Here is a 17,148-nt window from a genome sequence, read left to right as displayed (position 1 = left end):
TGATTGGCCCTATGCCAGTTTCACTTAGAAATAATATGTTCAGTTTCGTCTCCTGTAATTGCGTTTCAATCTCTGGAAGGTTGGAACGTAGACCTCTGATGTTGGAGAAGGAGACCTGGTAGTAGAGGTCTACGTTGGTGGATGGGGTTCTAGGTTTATTCGTGTTTCTTTTTTGGAGATTTGTCATGATTGAGGTTTTGGGGTTTGTGGAGCAGGTCGGTAGACTTGGTTGGAGCAGGACAGAGAGGGAAAATAAGAGAGAAAAAGACAAGAAATTTTAGTTTTTTTTAAAACTTCTGACTGACCAACAATATGGATTAAGACAAGCCCGTTCCACAGCAGACACTGTAATCTCTGAACGTATATACCATTCACTGGACAAAGCGGGGAAGAGCAGAGGGGTAGCTCTAGATATATCTAAGGCTTTTGACATGGTATGGCATGAGGGTCTCCTCAGGAAAATTAGATCATACGGTATCACTGGTAGAATACTTAACATAATTAAATCCTTTTTAGATAAGAGAAAATCCAGATTGTCCTCGATGGTCGTACATCGAAACAATCTGATATATGTCTATCCTTGGACCTCTATTGTTCCTTATATTCATAAATGACCTCCCCGACAACATTGTCTCTGAGATGGGTATATATGCTGATGACACTACACTCTATGGCAGGCTCGACAGGAAGACGAATGAACACATTTCTAAAGAAATGGCAGAAAACCCTAGATGATTACCTCCAATCTGTAGTGGAATGGGGACAAAAATGGATGATCACGTTAAATGCTGCCAAGACTAAACTAGTTTCATTCAATAATTAAAAGAAACCTTCTCTACTACCTATAGTAATGGCCAACGACTCTTTATCTGAGAGTACATCTTTCAAACTCCTTGGCCTAACGTTCACAGAAAACATGAGTATGAACAATTACATTAAAGGCATCGCCAGAGCCGCTGCAAGGAAGGTGGGCTCTCTCTACCATGCTAGAAAACTACTAACACTCGAAATATCTAGTATCTCTATAAGGCCACCATTCGCCCATGTATGGAGTATTGCTGTCATATTTGGGCTGGTGCATCTGCTACTATTCTCTCGCTCCTTGACAAGGTTCAAAAGAGAGTCGCAAATCTGATAGGCCCTGAACTGGCATCTAAGCTTCAGCCTCTGTCCCATCTATTTCCTTGTGCCACTGTTTCTAACACACTCTGCAGCATGGACGGGTGGTAAATTGTCCATGAGCGTAGAGATACAGAGAAACCCCTTCCCATAATCCCCTTACTATCTTTCTGTCTCTTTCCTGCACGACCACCATGATGTGAGGACGCATAGACTGTCTCTCCGTAAATGAGGGGGGCCACCCCCTCCCTCAACACTAGTTAGGGTAGGTTAGTTAGCTTTGAAAAGCCTATTGTAAAAATTAATTGCAAATTGTTTTTTTTGTAATATATATTGTATCTCTAATGTAAAATAAAATAGTTAGTTATACCTTTGTATATTACAATTGTGTCGCGTGTCATTTTTCTTGTGTCTGCCATGAAGACCTTCATAAATGTCTGAAGTCGAAAGGCGGCCCTGAGGACAAAGAGATGAAGATTCCCACCAGAATGCCATCAGGGTGAAGAGATCATCTTGAGAAAAGAAAGGAGCCACACCCAGATCCAACATCTCAGGTATGATTTTCTTCTTGTTACTCAGACCCTAATGACTGGCCCATCTTCATGTCTTCATGGGACCGCTTTAAGACATTTACTATAACACGTCTGTCGGTCACACCCCAGTGACCGGCTGATTGTGGTATAAATGTTGCCTTAAGACGCAGGATTGACCCTGGTTAATTACCAGACGGATCTCAACGCATCTGTGTCGCAGTATAAATGATGCACTATGACCAAGACATATTGTTTCCCAGCATGGAAATAATTTCGACTCTTAAACCCACGGCACAACCAAAAATAATGACCACTAGACGAATCGAATAAAAAAAAATGGTCCACGGTCTTTAAAAACGGAAAAAACTATTATTTCTGGCAAAATTTTAAAAAAATGGCAGACCAGTACACACGCGCACAAAAAAAAAAAAAACGCACTCAAAAAGAAAATTCAGAACCTGAACAAAAAATTGTCTTGCACCTACAAAAAAAAAAAAAAACAGTTTACAAAAGATCGATTTAAAAAAAAAAAGAGTATTGAAAGTAACCCTTCGAAAAAAAAGTAAGAAATGTGTCCTACACAAAAAAAAAAAAAACAGAGACAAAAAGAAATTGTCTCTAAAATATGCAATATCTCTTTCTCTCTCACGCTTTCTCTCTTTCTGTCTCTCTCCGGATATATATCGATATGTGTGTATATCTATGCATCTTGTTATTACATGAAAGAAAAAAAAAGAAAAAAATCCTTCAAACACGAAGCTCGAAAAATAAATTTAAAAAAAAAAAAAAGGAAAGAAAATAAAGGATACCTAACATTTTTTATCTGATCTTTATTTCAGGTTTATAAAGATATAGGACTTTTTAAAAAATTGCTTTTGACTTTGCAAGTGTTAGATTCAGATTTGAAAAAAATAGAACTTTTACATTACATTTTATTCCATGAACAGTTGATGTGTTTTTTTTTTCGGGTTAGATTAGCAGTTAATGCCGAAACATATGTGGTTTTTTGATTTGATTATGTTTTTTTTTTATTAATTTTGATTTGTCTGTTTAAAAAAAAGGAAAGAAAAAATGGATTGCTAAAAATTTGGATTACATAATGTGAACGTTTTTTTTTTGTGTGAGAATGCCTTTTAAAAAATTGTTCAAAATAAGATTGTTTTTCTATTTAGTTATTTGTTTTAAACTCGTAGAAATGTTTAATGTCTACCTGTCACTCATTTGTTTGAAACAATGGCCGCACATAGGAAGGAAGCGAAGATGACCTCGTCATGGTGTTTGTGAGGGTGTTGAGGGATGGGTGGTGGAACAATCCGACCTGCCTCTGTTTCTCTTCCTCTCTTTCTCCACCTCTCGTGTTGTCTACCATTCTTTCACCCTCTGCAAGCTTTTTTGGGGACGAGAGAGTGACTTTTAAAATCGAAGAGTTTTTTTTGTGAGATTACGTAATAGTGTTATGAGGGTGGTAGGGTGTGTAATGGCATCGCTCTGTCTCTATCCCCTTCTTTCCCCAACATTCTCTCTCTCTACTCTTGCGTTTTAATGAGTGTATAGCTAAACCCCCATGGCTGATTGCAGGAGGGCATATAATAACGAATTAACTTGAGTTTTTTTTTAATTTTCTACCAAGTCTAAAGAAGAAAATATTTATGCTTCGTTAAATTACATTAAATGATGTCTTCAATTGGTTTTTATTAAAAATAAAAACTGAGACAATTATTCAAACAGCACTTAAAGTACTTTTTTGAAATCTTCGAGTGTTTGGAAAAGCCAACTGTTACATGATTACGTTAATTTGTTAAGAGTTCTCTGAAATGTTCATAGTTTTTTTTCAAGAAAAATTACGCTATTACATTTCGAATATTCTCTGAATTTTTAATAATTTATAAGGAAATATTATTTGACTAACGAAAGAAATTTTCCTGAATTCTAGATGATTTTAAGGAAGAATTATTCGAGCAAATTCTTTAATTGAAGGTTTATTTGAAATTGGACCGTATGATAGGGGTCCCTGAAATATTGACTGAGGAGTATATACATAAAATTGAATTAATTATTAAGAAAAAAAAAGATTTCCTCAGTCTAGAAAGATCTCTCTTTAATTGAAACTTTAATTTTTTCGAGCTGTTAACTATACAGAACTGGTCGTTAACTAATGTGACTCCCAGGTGTGGCGGGAGTTTATTAATTCGAAATAATCCTTGTGAGTGAGTTTAGGAAAAGAATTGCTTTTAAATGATAAAATAATTACTTTGGAAAATAAAGTTAATTAACGTGAAATGTTTCTGAATTCGAAATGACCTTGATAATGACCTATAAGAAGAAATGTTTTTTAAGAATCAATTAAATAACTTTAAATGTACACTGAATTTTAAAAATAATAATTACGAAATGAAAAATTTGGGATGTTTCTGAATCTCATTGTGAAGGGTGAATTGATTCAAAATGAATTGTCTATGATCTTTTCGGAAGATTAATTTTAATAATGAACCAAATGTTTGGAATAATTTTTGAATTGTATTATGAAAAATGGGTCTATTCGAAGTTTATGACCTTTTGAGAAGATTGGTTTTTATAATAATAAATGAATTACTTTGGAAAGAAGTTAACTAACATAAATTGATTTTAACGATGAACCAAAATACTTAAAATAATTTTTAAATTTTGGAATTAAATTTTAATGATCTTTTGTAAATCAAGTTTTGAAAAAATACATATACTTTTTAAATGTACCCTGAAATTTGGGAAAAAGTTAATTATGAATGTAATAACTGAAATGCGTTTGCATTGTGTAAACAAATTCTAATTGTGACCGAGGTGCTCTGAAATGATTTTTTAAAAATGTTTTCTTTTTAAGAAAAAAAATTGTTAACACCCTATTTCATTGATTTAATGTATACCAGGTTTCTGAATTGTTTATTTTTGGAAATTTTTTCCCCCTAATTGAGTATTCTAACTCATGAAGGCTGAGTGCCCTTCTTAGTTAATTCTTTATATAATTAATAAATATTCCGTGGTGGATAGTTTTTATTGGTCGCTCGGCGGCAGACTCCTTGCTCTAACAGAATTAATTGGATTAGAACCTCTGAAGACCAAGGTTTTACTAAATCCATATAGGTCGGCGTGATGAGGTCACGTAACCCCGACTTATCTAAAATACATTATACTGGTTGCTGAAGAGAGCGTAAGTCCAGTAACTGAAGTAATAACTTGGAATACATATAGGTCGGCGTGATGAGGTCACGTAACTCCGACTTGGTTAAAATACATTATACTGGTTGCTGAAGGGAGCGTAAATCCAGTTACGAAAATAATGTTATGCAGACTAAATTAAAAAACGTATAGGTCGGCGTGATAAACTCACGTAGAATCCGGCTTAGTCAAATACGTATAGGTCGGCGTGATAAACTCACGTAGAATCCGGCTTAGTCAAATACGTATAGGTCGGCGTGATAAACTCACGTAGAATCCGGCTTAGTGAAATACGTATAGGTCGGCGTGATAAACTCACGTAGAATCCGGCTTAGTGAAATATGTATAGGTCGGCGTGATAAACTCACGTAGAATCCGGCTTAGTCAAATACGTATAGGTCGGCGTGATAAACTCACGTAGAATCCGGCTTAGTCAAATACGTATAAGTCGGCGTGATAAACTCACGTAGAATCCGGCTTAGTCAAATACGTATAGGTCGGCGTGATAAACTCACGTAGAATCCGGCTTAGTCAAATACGTATAGGTCGGCGTGATAAACTCACGTAGAATCCGGCTTAGTCAAATACGTATAGGTCGGCGTGATAAACTCACGTACAATCCGGCTTAGTGAAATACGTATAGGTCGGCGTGATAGACTCACGTAGAATCCGGCTTAGTGAAATACGTATAGGTCGGCGTGATAAACTCACGTAGAATCCGGCTTAGTGAAATACGTATAGGTCGGCATGATAAACTCACGTACAATCCGGCTTAGTGAAATACGTATAGGTCGGCGTGATAAACTCACGTAGAATCCGGCTTAGTCAACTACGTATAGGTCGGCGTGATGAACTCACGTAAAATCCGGCTTTGTTAAAAAAATATTATACTGGTTGCTTAACAAAGTGTAAATCCAGTAACTGAAATCGTGATGCCATTGCCTCGATGGAGGGCGAGGATGATTACCCTCTCTGGTATTTGAAGCAGTATACCAGCCTACCATGAGCCTGGTGGAAAAGATAACTTGCTTCACTGAGTTCCTGATGGAACGTAGAGCATGGAGACATTGATTGCTGACGGCCGGTTGACGCACCATTCACGGAAAATTAGGGACTTCTGAAATTTATGAATGCTCATAAATTTCGGATAGCATAGGGAGGGATGTGGCACTATTTCCTTGTGCCACTGTTTCTAACACACTCTGCAGCATGGACGGGTGGTAAATTGTCCATGAGCGTAGAGATACAGAGAAACCCCTTCCCATAATCCCCTTACTATCTTTCTGTCTCTTTCCTGCACGACCACCATGATGTGAGGACGCATAGACTGTCTCTCCGTAAATGAGGGGGGCCACCCCCTCCCTCAACACTAGTTAGGGTAGGTTAGTTAGCTTTGAAAAGCCTATTGTAAAAATTAATTGCAAATTGTTTTTTTTGTAATATATATTGTATCTCTAATGTAAAATAAAATAGTTAGTTATACCTTTGTATATTACAATTGTGTCGCGTGTCATTTTTCTTGTGTCTGCCATGAAGACCTTCATAAATGTCTGAAGTCGAAAGGCGGCCCTGAGGACAAAGAGATGAAGATTCCCACCAGAATGCCATCAGGGTGAAGAGATCATCTTGAGAAAAGAAAGGAGCCACACCCAGATCCAACATCTCAGGTATGATTTTCTTCTTGTTACTCAGACCCTAATGACTGGCCCATCTTCATGTCTTCATGGGACCGCTTTAAGACATTTACTATAACACGTCTGTCGGTCACACCCCAGTGACCGGCTGATTGTGGTATAACGTTGCATCCCGCTGCCTGTTCTACAAGTATTTTAATGGTGAATGCTCTGACGAACTGCAATCACTTGTGCCCCCACGACGTGAACACTCTCGATAAACCCGACAGACTGCTAAATCCCACCCCCACACTGTAGAGATCCCTAGATGTAAAAGATCTTTCTAATCCAGTAGTTTTTTCCCCAGAACTGCTAGACTTTGGAATTCCATTCCCAACTGTACTGACGTGCAGAAGTTCAAGTGCAACGTGAACCGACATCTTGCTGCCCAAATCCCTACATAGTACTCCAGTAGTTGTTGCCCCTGATAGTATCCCCCTTCACCAAAGTGGCAATGTCTGGAGGTGAAAATATAATAAATAAAAAAAATTTAAAAAAAAAGACATGTTTCGTTCTGCAAAAACAAACAATTATTATTTTGTTTTGTGTTTCGTGCATATATCTTTCATAAAAATAAGACATCATTTGCTTAGATAGAAAAATGCATGATAATATTCTGAAAGAAGAAAAAAGTTCATAGAAGATTTAATAATATGAACAAGGATAGCTCCCGGTACAAACACAAGATTTTGAGTCTTCTATGAACTCATTCATTCTTGCAGCATAATATTGCCATTCATTTTTTCTACCTAAGCATATAATCTTTGATTTTCTTCTGAAGAGTATATGCACGAAATGAGACTGTATTGACATAGTAATAAACGTTTGTTTCTGCATAACGAAAGGTGTCTGTCAAACTGGAATTTTGTATGCACCTTTGCTATAATAGGGGCAGTGAACTAAGTAGAAGGAAATTCAAAAATACACGTTACGAGAGAAAGATCGATAAAAACTTAGAAAAAATATTATATAAAATATTCAGATATTTGAACAACAATATACTAGAATACAAATGAAATGTGCATTATGGAAACTAATAGCGGATTTTATATTGCATTCTGAAAACGTGTATACATTCGAAACGTCTCTCCATCTCTTTGAATATATAAGTGAAATACAATCATGCTGTGTACAAATGTATATGCAATCTAATTCAGGTATGTATGTGATGCGCGCAGCGTAATGGCTTCTAGTAGTGTTTTTTATTATATGTATAAAATACATATTTCATTATCATTGCAAGAGTGCGTGTCTATATAGATGTTTAACATATTAAAGTATGCAGTTCAATAAAGAGATTCATAGCAAATAGTCTGCGTAACTTCTGTTGCCGTTCCTTTGTTTTTTGGAGGTTTGGACAAGCCCGGAAATCTGCGAAAAATGCTTCCATATGAATAGTAATTCTGAGAGAAATTTCTAGTAAATAGCTTTCTTTCCTCGGCTGTATTTATTCAGAGTCGATCTGACCCATTGTTTTCCTGAAAGAGCCAGTTTACACACTGTCATTGATTACATCATTAGAAAGACCGCCTGTCTTACTGCCTACGAAGGCAAGTGGCATGTAGCCAAGCGACCCTCTAGATCCGAACTCAACTCCCAATCTGTAAAACACTCTCCTTAGATATCACAAAACATCTTCCTGCTTACGTAATTTCGTACGTTTTAAACTTTTGTTATTATAACATATTTTTGCTTATCTCAAATTCGTGATGGCGTAAAAATTTTACTTGATTCAATTATTTATTTTTGTGACATGTTTCTGTATTCAGATTTCAGAGATGTTTATGACAGCGAGCATCAGCTGCCTCTTCAGTTTGTTTAACATCAGCGAACTGGGCGGAAAAGTTGTCTTCTCCATTTTCGTCTGTCTTCTATTTTTCTCAATCTCCGGAACTTTCTCCGTCTTCCCGCCAATATCAATGAAATGCTTTGGATCCAAGCATTACACGGCAAATTATGGACTACTATGCACATCTCTTGTGAGTATCTTATCGGCACCACCGAGGGACAAAGTATGTTAACTGAAAAATGAGGTCACGCAAAATAGACAAAGCAAACAAGATCTATCGAACGGTCAGACTGACGATAATGAATGAGAGCTTTTTGAAAATAAGTTGAAAAACTTCAAAATATATATTGAAAAAGATAAACATAAGAAACACGATTTATACTTAAACTTTTTTTTCAATATTAATAAAAAAGAAAAACAAGGATAAATTCTAAAAAAAAAAGTTCAACGTTTTTCCTGCGTTATGATATCCACATCGCAGTTTATCATGGATTCCAAAAACCAAAATTTGCTTATTAGTTTGATTGTGAATAATTTGAAATATTTTTTAACATATTGTTTCAAATAAAAAGAAGAAATAAAACAATAGCAATTATATACATAGATATATGTGTGTATGTGTATATATATATGTATATGTATGTATATATGTGTATATATGTAAATATATATGTGTATATATGTATGTATGCATATATATGAGTATATATATGCGTAAATATATGTGTATATATGTGTTTATATACATTTTTTTACAAGGAGGTCACCACTTATCAAGGCCCGGAAGCCACTCAGGGATAAGGGTTATTGCATGTACAGTACGTTAGTGTGGAGATTTAATAAAGTGTCTACTTAAGGGGGCGGTTTATCAGGAATTTGTTTACGTTGGACTTGAAGACATCCATATTGTAGTCAGGTGGGAAGCAGGCAGACGGAGCAGAGTTCCAAAGGCGTGTAGTTCTAAGAAAGAAGCCCTGTTCATGGAATCTACGCTTTGATTTAGGCACAGATAATGAGTGGGGAAAATTTTTGACAGTGGTTTCAGCTAGACGAGTGTTTTTCGTAAAAGATTAGCAAGGGGGGCCAGAGATTGGAGCTCAGACGAGCACCTGCCATGGAAATAACGATAAAACAAAAATAGGCTCACAACGTCTCTTCTGTTGGAGAGAAGTTACAAGGGAGAGAAAAGGGCATCCCCCACTAAGCCACGAAGTCTATTTTGTACTCTGTCAGGGCAGGATAGGCTGTTTTTAGCAGCTGCTGCCCAGATATGGCAGCAGTATTCCATCCTTGGACGTACTTGGGTTTTACATAGATAGAGAATTGCATCAGTAGTGAGATATCTTCTGGAGCGGTAGAAGGATCCCACCATCTTTCCAACGACCTTGGCAACAGACTTGATGTACGTGTTCCATTTCAGATCAGGAGTAAAGGTCAAGCTTGTCAAAAAATGGGGCTTCTCCTAGACGAGAGCCATACATTTCAATTGATGCCAGATGTATATATATGTGCATGTGTGTGTGTATATATGTATTTGTATATGTAGGGTGATCAAAGGTAACTTCTAATTTTAAAATACATACAATTATTTTTTAATATAATTTATACAATTAATGAATATGAGAAGGAACTATAATGCCTGAAATTTTATTTAAAGTTATGCGAACCACAAAAACCTATTTGTTTTCTATAAAAATGGGGTTTTAGCCATTCGCGAACGACAAAGTTTGAGAAAGCTCCATATTGCATTGAAATCAAATATTCAGTATTGTTTCAAGAACAAATAAATGACCAAATTTTCTCTTTAAACATAGTGAAATACATCTACAGATTGTTATTGTTATTCCTGACTGGTTGAATACCCAATTCTATTGAAAGTAGATGAGTCATTATGTTTCGTACGAATGGTCGACCAAAGTTCTGACTTTGCACCCTGTGACATTTTTTTATCAGGAGGTGGCTGAAAGAGCAAGTCTCCTCATCCAAACCAAGAAATTTAGAACTTGATGGGCGAATACATGAGGTCATGACTTTAATTCCGCAATTTTTTTTGTGAAATCTGTTAATGCGACACGTGAAACAGCTGGTGAGGAAATAAAGCTGCCTTTATTGAATTTAAAATAAAAGTCCATGATTATACATTTTCTCATATTCATTAATTTTGTAAATTATATTTCCGAAATAAATTGTATATATTAAAAAAGGAGTTACTTTCCAATCACCTTGTACACACACACACACACACACACACACACACACACACACACACACACACACATATATATATATATATATATATATTTATTTACCGTATATGCATATGCTGTACATATGTATGCGTGTGTCTGTATCTGTTTATGTGTGTTATTTATTATCATAATTTTTCCTTAATTTTATTAATCTATTATTTAAATTACTTACTGAAATTTTCACCTATTTTATTTTATTAAAATAAACCCGTAACGTATAATTTCTACCTGCCCGGCTAATTTATTTATTTATATATACATACATGTATGTATGTATGTATGTATGTATGTATATATATGTATTTGCGTGTATGTATGTGTATTTTATATATATATATGTGTGCATGTATATGTATGTATATATGTATATTTATATTTTTTATATTTACGTATCTGTTTTTTTTATATACTTAGGCATGTGTTCTCCCCCCCATTGATGTGCCTCCGTCCGTTGTACAAGTGTATGCGCGCGTGTGTGTTTTATTTACTTATCATTAACAATTATTTATTAATATTTTAATTTTTAATTTATTTTTAATTTATTTTATTTACTTACTGATATTCTCACGTATCATTATACTATCAAAATAAACCTGTAACGTATAATTCATTAATTTATCATTCTGTTTTTCCGTTTCTTTTTCTTTTCTTTTTAAAAAAAAATATCTTTCAATCTCTCCCCGCCCGGCTAAATCAATTTAAACCCCATTTTCAACCCGTTCCTTCCTCTTCCCACCACACCATGCCCACTAACATTAACTCTCCAATCTGTTGCCATGGTGATCCTTTAAATTAACTGTTACTTATGCCGTTATGAATATGAATAGCGTCTTTTTATTTTAAACCGTTATAAACTAAAAAAACGTTTATAAGAATTAACACAATCAATATTTAATTATAAACCCCTCTCTTATCGTATACACTCATACTATTTTAAATTCCAACATCCTCTCCCCTCCACTCCTCCTTCTTTTCTAACTCCCCTTCATCTACGATTTTTCCATTCTTATTTGATTTTATAACTTAGTCCATCTATGAATTCTGACAATGCTAGTTGGACATTTCCTCTCTTTGGGGATCTTCCTCTAGTTGAAACAATATGTAAACTCATTCTGAACTCACAGTAATAAATTTCTTATATATATATATATATATATATATATATATATATATATATATATATATAATACATAAGCCTGACGAATCCTATAGTGGATAAAACGCAGAATATTCAGTGTAGCTTAATCGCCATATATATTTTATTAATTACTAACTAGCTCTACCTACATATTGAGCACTTTTGAAGTAAATACTTAAAGTTTACGCATAAATCTATACTTTCGTATATTAAATTTATGTGAGTAAATGAAGTAGTTATATATATATACATGTGTGTGTGTTTGTATATGTGTGTGTACATATATGTGTATTTATATGTATAACTTTCGTATATTAAATTTATGTGAGTAAATGAAGTAGTTATATATATATATACATGTGTGTGTGTTTGTATATATGGGTGTACATATATGTGTATTTATATGTATAACTATGCTTATATATGCATATATATGTGTATATATATGCATATATGATGGCAACAAATTCGTTTTCGAACATTGCCATTACTTGATATAGCACAAAAAAGGTATACAGAAACACGAACACATTCAGTTATGAGCCGCACGAAGGTGGCTTTTTAGCCCTGCCAAACTCTGGCATTACTTGGCACACATTGTGCAGACATGTGCGCCACTAGCAGCACGTTCTTGATGTTCTCTTCTCTGTATAATCAAATGCCGCTTAAAACCACCTGCTGTTTTGTACGTCCGCCCGCAATTGACACAGGTTAGCTCTGGCAACACAAGACTTCTTTGTGGCCCACTGCGCCGATGAGTAGTCTGGTGGCTCATCAGCCCAACTCTGCTCAGACATAATCTTCCGCACACCTCACACTCCAGACCAATTTGGTGCCCCCGCCCATCCACGGCTCCTTCACCCTCCCTTTCCGGATATCGCGCTTCAGCCGCTCATACTGGCTTTGATCTGCCTCAAACTTGCAAACACCTCCCCGCAAGGTCCTTCATCTATCTCACATTTTTTAAAGATTTTAAATATGTATATATATATATGTGTGTGTGTGTATATATACATACATATGAATATATGTGTGTACATGTGTATATATGTGTATATATATGTATATATGTATAATGCGCGTATATATGTGTACATGTATATATGCACACACCCACACTTATGTATATATATATATATATATATATATATATATATATATATATATATATATATATATATATATACATGTATGCCTGTGTGTGTTAATGTGAACGTTCCGTATCTATAAATTACACTCTTTCGAAATACCGACTGAAAAGTTTTATTAATTATTAAAAAAACTGACTTTTAAAATTATCATTTAAAAGATACTTGTTTTACAATTTTAAATACTAAAAACAAAATAACATGAAATTTTTAAATTTCGATTTTGACAATGTTTTTATTAATAGTATGAAATAACTATTTAATGGTATTAAATTTTATTTAAATACATTTTTAAAAATAACTTACTGTAGTACTTTTTGTCGACTAATAGAAACAACTCCAAAACATTAAACATATTAAATGCTCGAGTAAACATTGTTTCTTTTGAGCGACATTGAGACAGAGGAACTATTACGATGCTAAAGAGTACTCTGTTTCCTAAGTGCCTCTACATTAAACGTCACCTAATTTTTCACTCTAATAGACTTCTCTCGGTACGTACGACTTTTTCTCTTCATGCACACACACACACACACACACACACACGCACATATATATATATATATATATATATATATATATATACAGTCCTGGTCAAAATCATAAGACCACTTAAGAAAGTAAGCGTTTACGCATATTATCGAATTTTTAATCAAACAAATGGTTGAAAATAAAATAAAGGGAAAATATGATGGAAAAAAAATGAAATCTACTTCAGTCGAAACCTTAACCCTGATCTAATAATTATTTAAAAAAAAAACTCAAACATTTTCACCTGGTCAAAATGATAAGACCACTTTAATAAAATCGGCTAGTTTTGAAAAAAATAATACGAAAAGCTTTCTATGTTACTAAAAGCAACTTGTTAATGGATAAAAAACATCTTACTAAATTATAAATGGCAAAAGGGAAACAATTATCAGAGTTTGAGAGACGAATGATCTTTGAGCTTAATAGGGGTGGACTCTCCCATAGATCCATTGCAAACGAAGTGAATCGTCGCAAAACGGTCATCACAAATTTTTTAAGAAATCCAGATAAATATGGGCACAAAAAGAGTCCAGGTCGACCCCCAAAAAATAACACCATCACTGGATTGCCGTATCAAAAGAAGTTAAAAAAAAACTCCAGTATGAGCTCAGGTCGATTGAAAAGCCAAACAGCAGCAGAATGTAGTCCTAAAACCATCAGAACGCATCTGAAAATGAAGGGTTTCAATCATTTAAAGCGACTGCAGAAACCACGTCTTCTTGAACAGCACAAAACTAACCGACTTAAATATGCCGCCAAATACCAGACTTGGGATTAAGAGAAGTGGGAAAATGTAATTTTCTCCGATGAGAAAAAGTTAAATCTAGATGGCCCAGATGGATTTCAACATTATTGGCACGATAAAATTTGCCCAAAGAGACCTTTTCAACTCGGCATAGTGGAGGAGGGTCTTTAATGATCTGGGGTGCTTTCTCGTCAGCTGGGACCCTAAAGTTGCAAGTAGTGAAATGCCGGCAAACATCATTGAAGTACATTTCAATGCTTAAAAATGCTTCTATCAGGACTGAATGTCCACGTCTGTGTGGAAGAAAGACAACGCTGTGATACACACTTCTCGACAAGCACGAGAATACTTTTCTTCAATATAGAATTGTTAGATCATCCAGCATGTTCTCCGGACCTCAATCTCATTGAAAATATTTGGGGATGTATGGCAAAAGAAGTGTTCAAGGATGGAACCCAGTATGATTCGATAAAGGAGCTTTCTGATTCAGTTTTCAGTACATGGGATAAAATTCCTTTGCAACTGATAAAAACCTTAGTCGCAAGCATGCCGAAGAGAATTTTTGAAGTAATTCGTAATAATGGAGGCTATACTAAATACTGAGACCCTTTTTAGGTAATTTATAATTGCCTCTTGTTAGATAAATTATCAGAGGTCTTATCATTTTGACCATGTGAAAATGTATGTTTTTTAAAAAATAAGTATTAGATCAGGGTTAACGTTTCGACTTAAGCAGATTTCATTTTTTCCATCATATTTTCCCTTTTGGCAATGGTTCAGCCAATGTTTGATTAAAAACTCGAGTATATGTGTAAGCGCTTACTTTCTTAAGTGGTCTTATGATTTTAACCAGGACTTTAAACTTTAAATGTTTCTAATGTTTTAACTTTTATAACAATCTCCCATAATATTTTTAATCGCTTGAATTAACATATGTTGCCTAATTCTCTTCGTTCACATCTATAATAGATTCTAATCCTTTTAAGCACCTGGAACAGTGTCTTTTTTAAACCCTTTCTGGAACCTAGGCACTATGCTAATTCATTACTCGAATCAATTAAATTAAATTTTATTCACTCTATCACCTTAGATGGAAGTATGGAAATAAAAAAATTAAAAATTAAAAAAAAAAAACGTTTGCAAATGTTTTTGATATAGATACACATAAGAATACTTTGATAAGTATGTTTTAACTTAAATAGGGATGGAATAATAAAATTGTGGGGTCTGCGTAGTGAGATATCTTCTGGAGCGGTAGAAGGATCCCACCATTTTCCCAGCGTCCCTGGAAACAGATTTGATGTACGTGTTCCATTTCCGATCAGGAGTAAAGGTCAAACCCAGAAGCTTGTCAAAACATGGAGCCTCTCCAAGACGAGAGCCATCCATTTCAGTTGATGCCAGATGGGGTTCAGGGCATTGATGATGTAAAGATAGAAGCTTGGTTTTGGATGCATTAAAAGTGACCAGCCACCTCTTCCCCCATTGTACCACGTGCTCAATATCAGAGGAGAGAGAATTAGAGAGAACTTTGCTGCCATTACGTACAGAAATTACTTTTTTCATTGCTTCCAAAGTAATAGATGTACTGAGACTAAAGCCGCTTTCAGGACTGCCAGCAGCCACTGTAAAATAATAATAAAGAACGCAAGAGTGTTGTATGCTCAGTCTGTCAAGTCAAAAGTAGCTGAGTAGCGACTTGGTTCCCACCAGTTTTGGCAAATAGCGAACAGGATCCTGAACAGAAGCGTATGCTCTATCCCTACTATTATCAATGGACCTGAGGTAATCTCGTCAGCATCAGACAAAGCCAAACTCTTGAACTTTCTAATAAGTTAGACGCTCCCGCTCGGCTGACACCGATAATTGCCGGTCTCGCTCGATCCATGCTTGACGGGAAATCACGAGAATTCGGGTCAAATTTTGCAAGAGTACCGTCCAGTGTGAGCTGCGAACCCTAAAATGAAAGCGATTGCTTTAGCTACACGGATCAAACAGAGATATTCTATCGTTTAAATACATTTGAACAATTTATAATTTCAGTATAGGAATTATATATCTCATATAATATTTCAGCATACATCTAACAGTTTGAAACATTAAAAAAAAGTCAAATTTTTATTTTAAAATGTGAAGAATATACAATAATTTATATAAATGAAAACAATCTTGACGTATGTTTTTTGTTTATATGAAAAGTACAAACTATTATAATGATTCTATTGCGTGGTTTGAGGAGAAAGGTATGGATTGTGAGTGATCCTCTCCTATCTACATGCTCCGACTAAAAAGTTATGGACGAATTCAGATTTAAAGTGGAGAGGCAGACTCTGGGAAAAGTGGCAGCTTATCTGGGTAGAAAATAAGTATATAGTGTCATCAGCATAGCTAAAAAAAATTAAGATAGCTTGCACAACAGGCAAAAACACCCATTCTGCGAATAGTAGAGGTCATGCAGGTAAGGATGATCTCGTTTGATGATGAGCCTAATGGAAAAGCTATATAAAAATAGTACCTTAGTCAGGATTGTTAGGATCATTATTTTCAGTTGATTAGTGAGTTTCGGTTATAAAAATTTGGTATAATATTTAAGCTTTATTAAATAAATAGTACATTAAAATAACTTGTTCTGCGAACTTTTTGTAATTGTACTTGTATGTTACTTGAAAACATTGATAAGTGTAGTGTAACGAAAACAAACAGGAAAAAATTATCAAGGCTTTATTCAATTGCATTTTTACAGTAATAACCATTCAAGGCAATAGGCCAAACGCACGCACGCACGCACACACACACACGCACACACACACACACACACACACACACACACACACACACATATATATATATATATATATATATATATATATATATATATATATATATATATATAAGTGGTTTTGCTTTGATTTTTTAAACGATATTAACGTTTATAGCTCCGTCTCGGAGAACCGGTGTTTTTCTTAGAAAGTCGCCCATTTTTTATTTGGACGTATTTTTATTTATTATTTTTTTGTTAATTTTTAAAACT

General features: G+C 34.8%; 1 protein-coding gene across 12 annotated transcripts in view; it reads left to right on the top strand.

The window, feature by feature from the left end:
* LOC145288114 (apicoplast pyruvate carrier 1-like) overlaps positions 1 to 17,148 on the top strand; it is a 243,266-nt gene that overhangs the window by 105,018 nt on the left and 121,100 nt on the right. For 8 of the 12 annotated variants that reach the window (XM_080136174.1, XM_080136177.1, XM_080136178.1 and 5 more), the window contains one exon: positions 8,287 to 8,496. The exons of the other annotated variants lie outside the window; for them this stretch is intronic. In XM_080136174.1, the coding sequence (XP_079992300.1) occupies positions 8,287 to 8,496 (210 nt within the window). The remainder of the gene's footprint in view (positions 1 to 8,286; positions 8,497 to 17,148) is intronic. 12 annotated transcript variants of the gene reach the window in all.

The sequence above is a fragment of the Euprymna scolopes genome, chromosome 11 (genome assembly GCF_053919585.1).
Source record: "Euprymna scolopes isolate OS-2025 chromosome 11, ASM5391958v1, whole genome shotgun sequence".
NCBI classification, from domain to species: domain Eukaryota; kingdom Metazoa; phylum Mollusca; class Cephalopoda; order Sepiida; family Sepiolidae; genus Euprymna; species Euprymna scolopes.
This window is presented reverse-complemented; position numbering and strand designations above follow the sequence as displayed.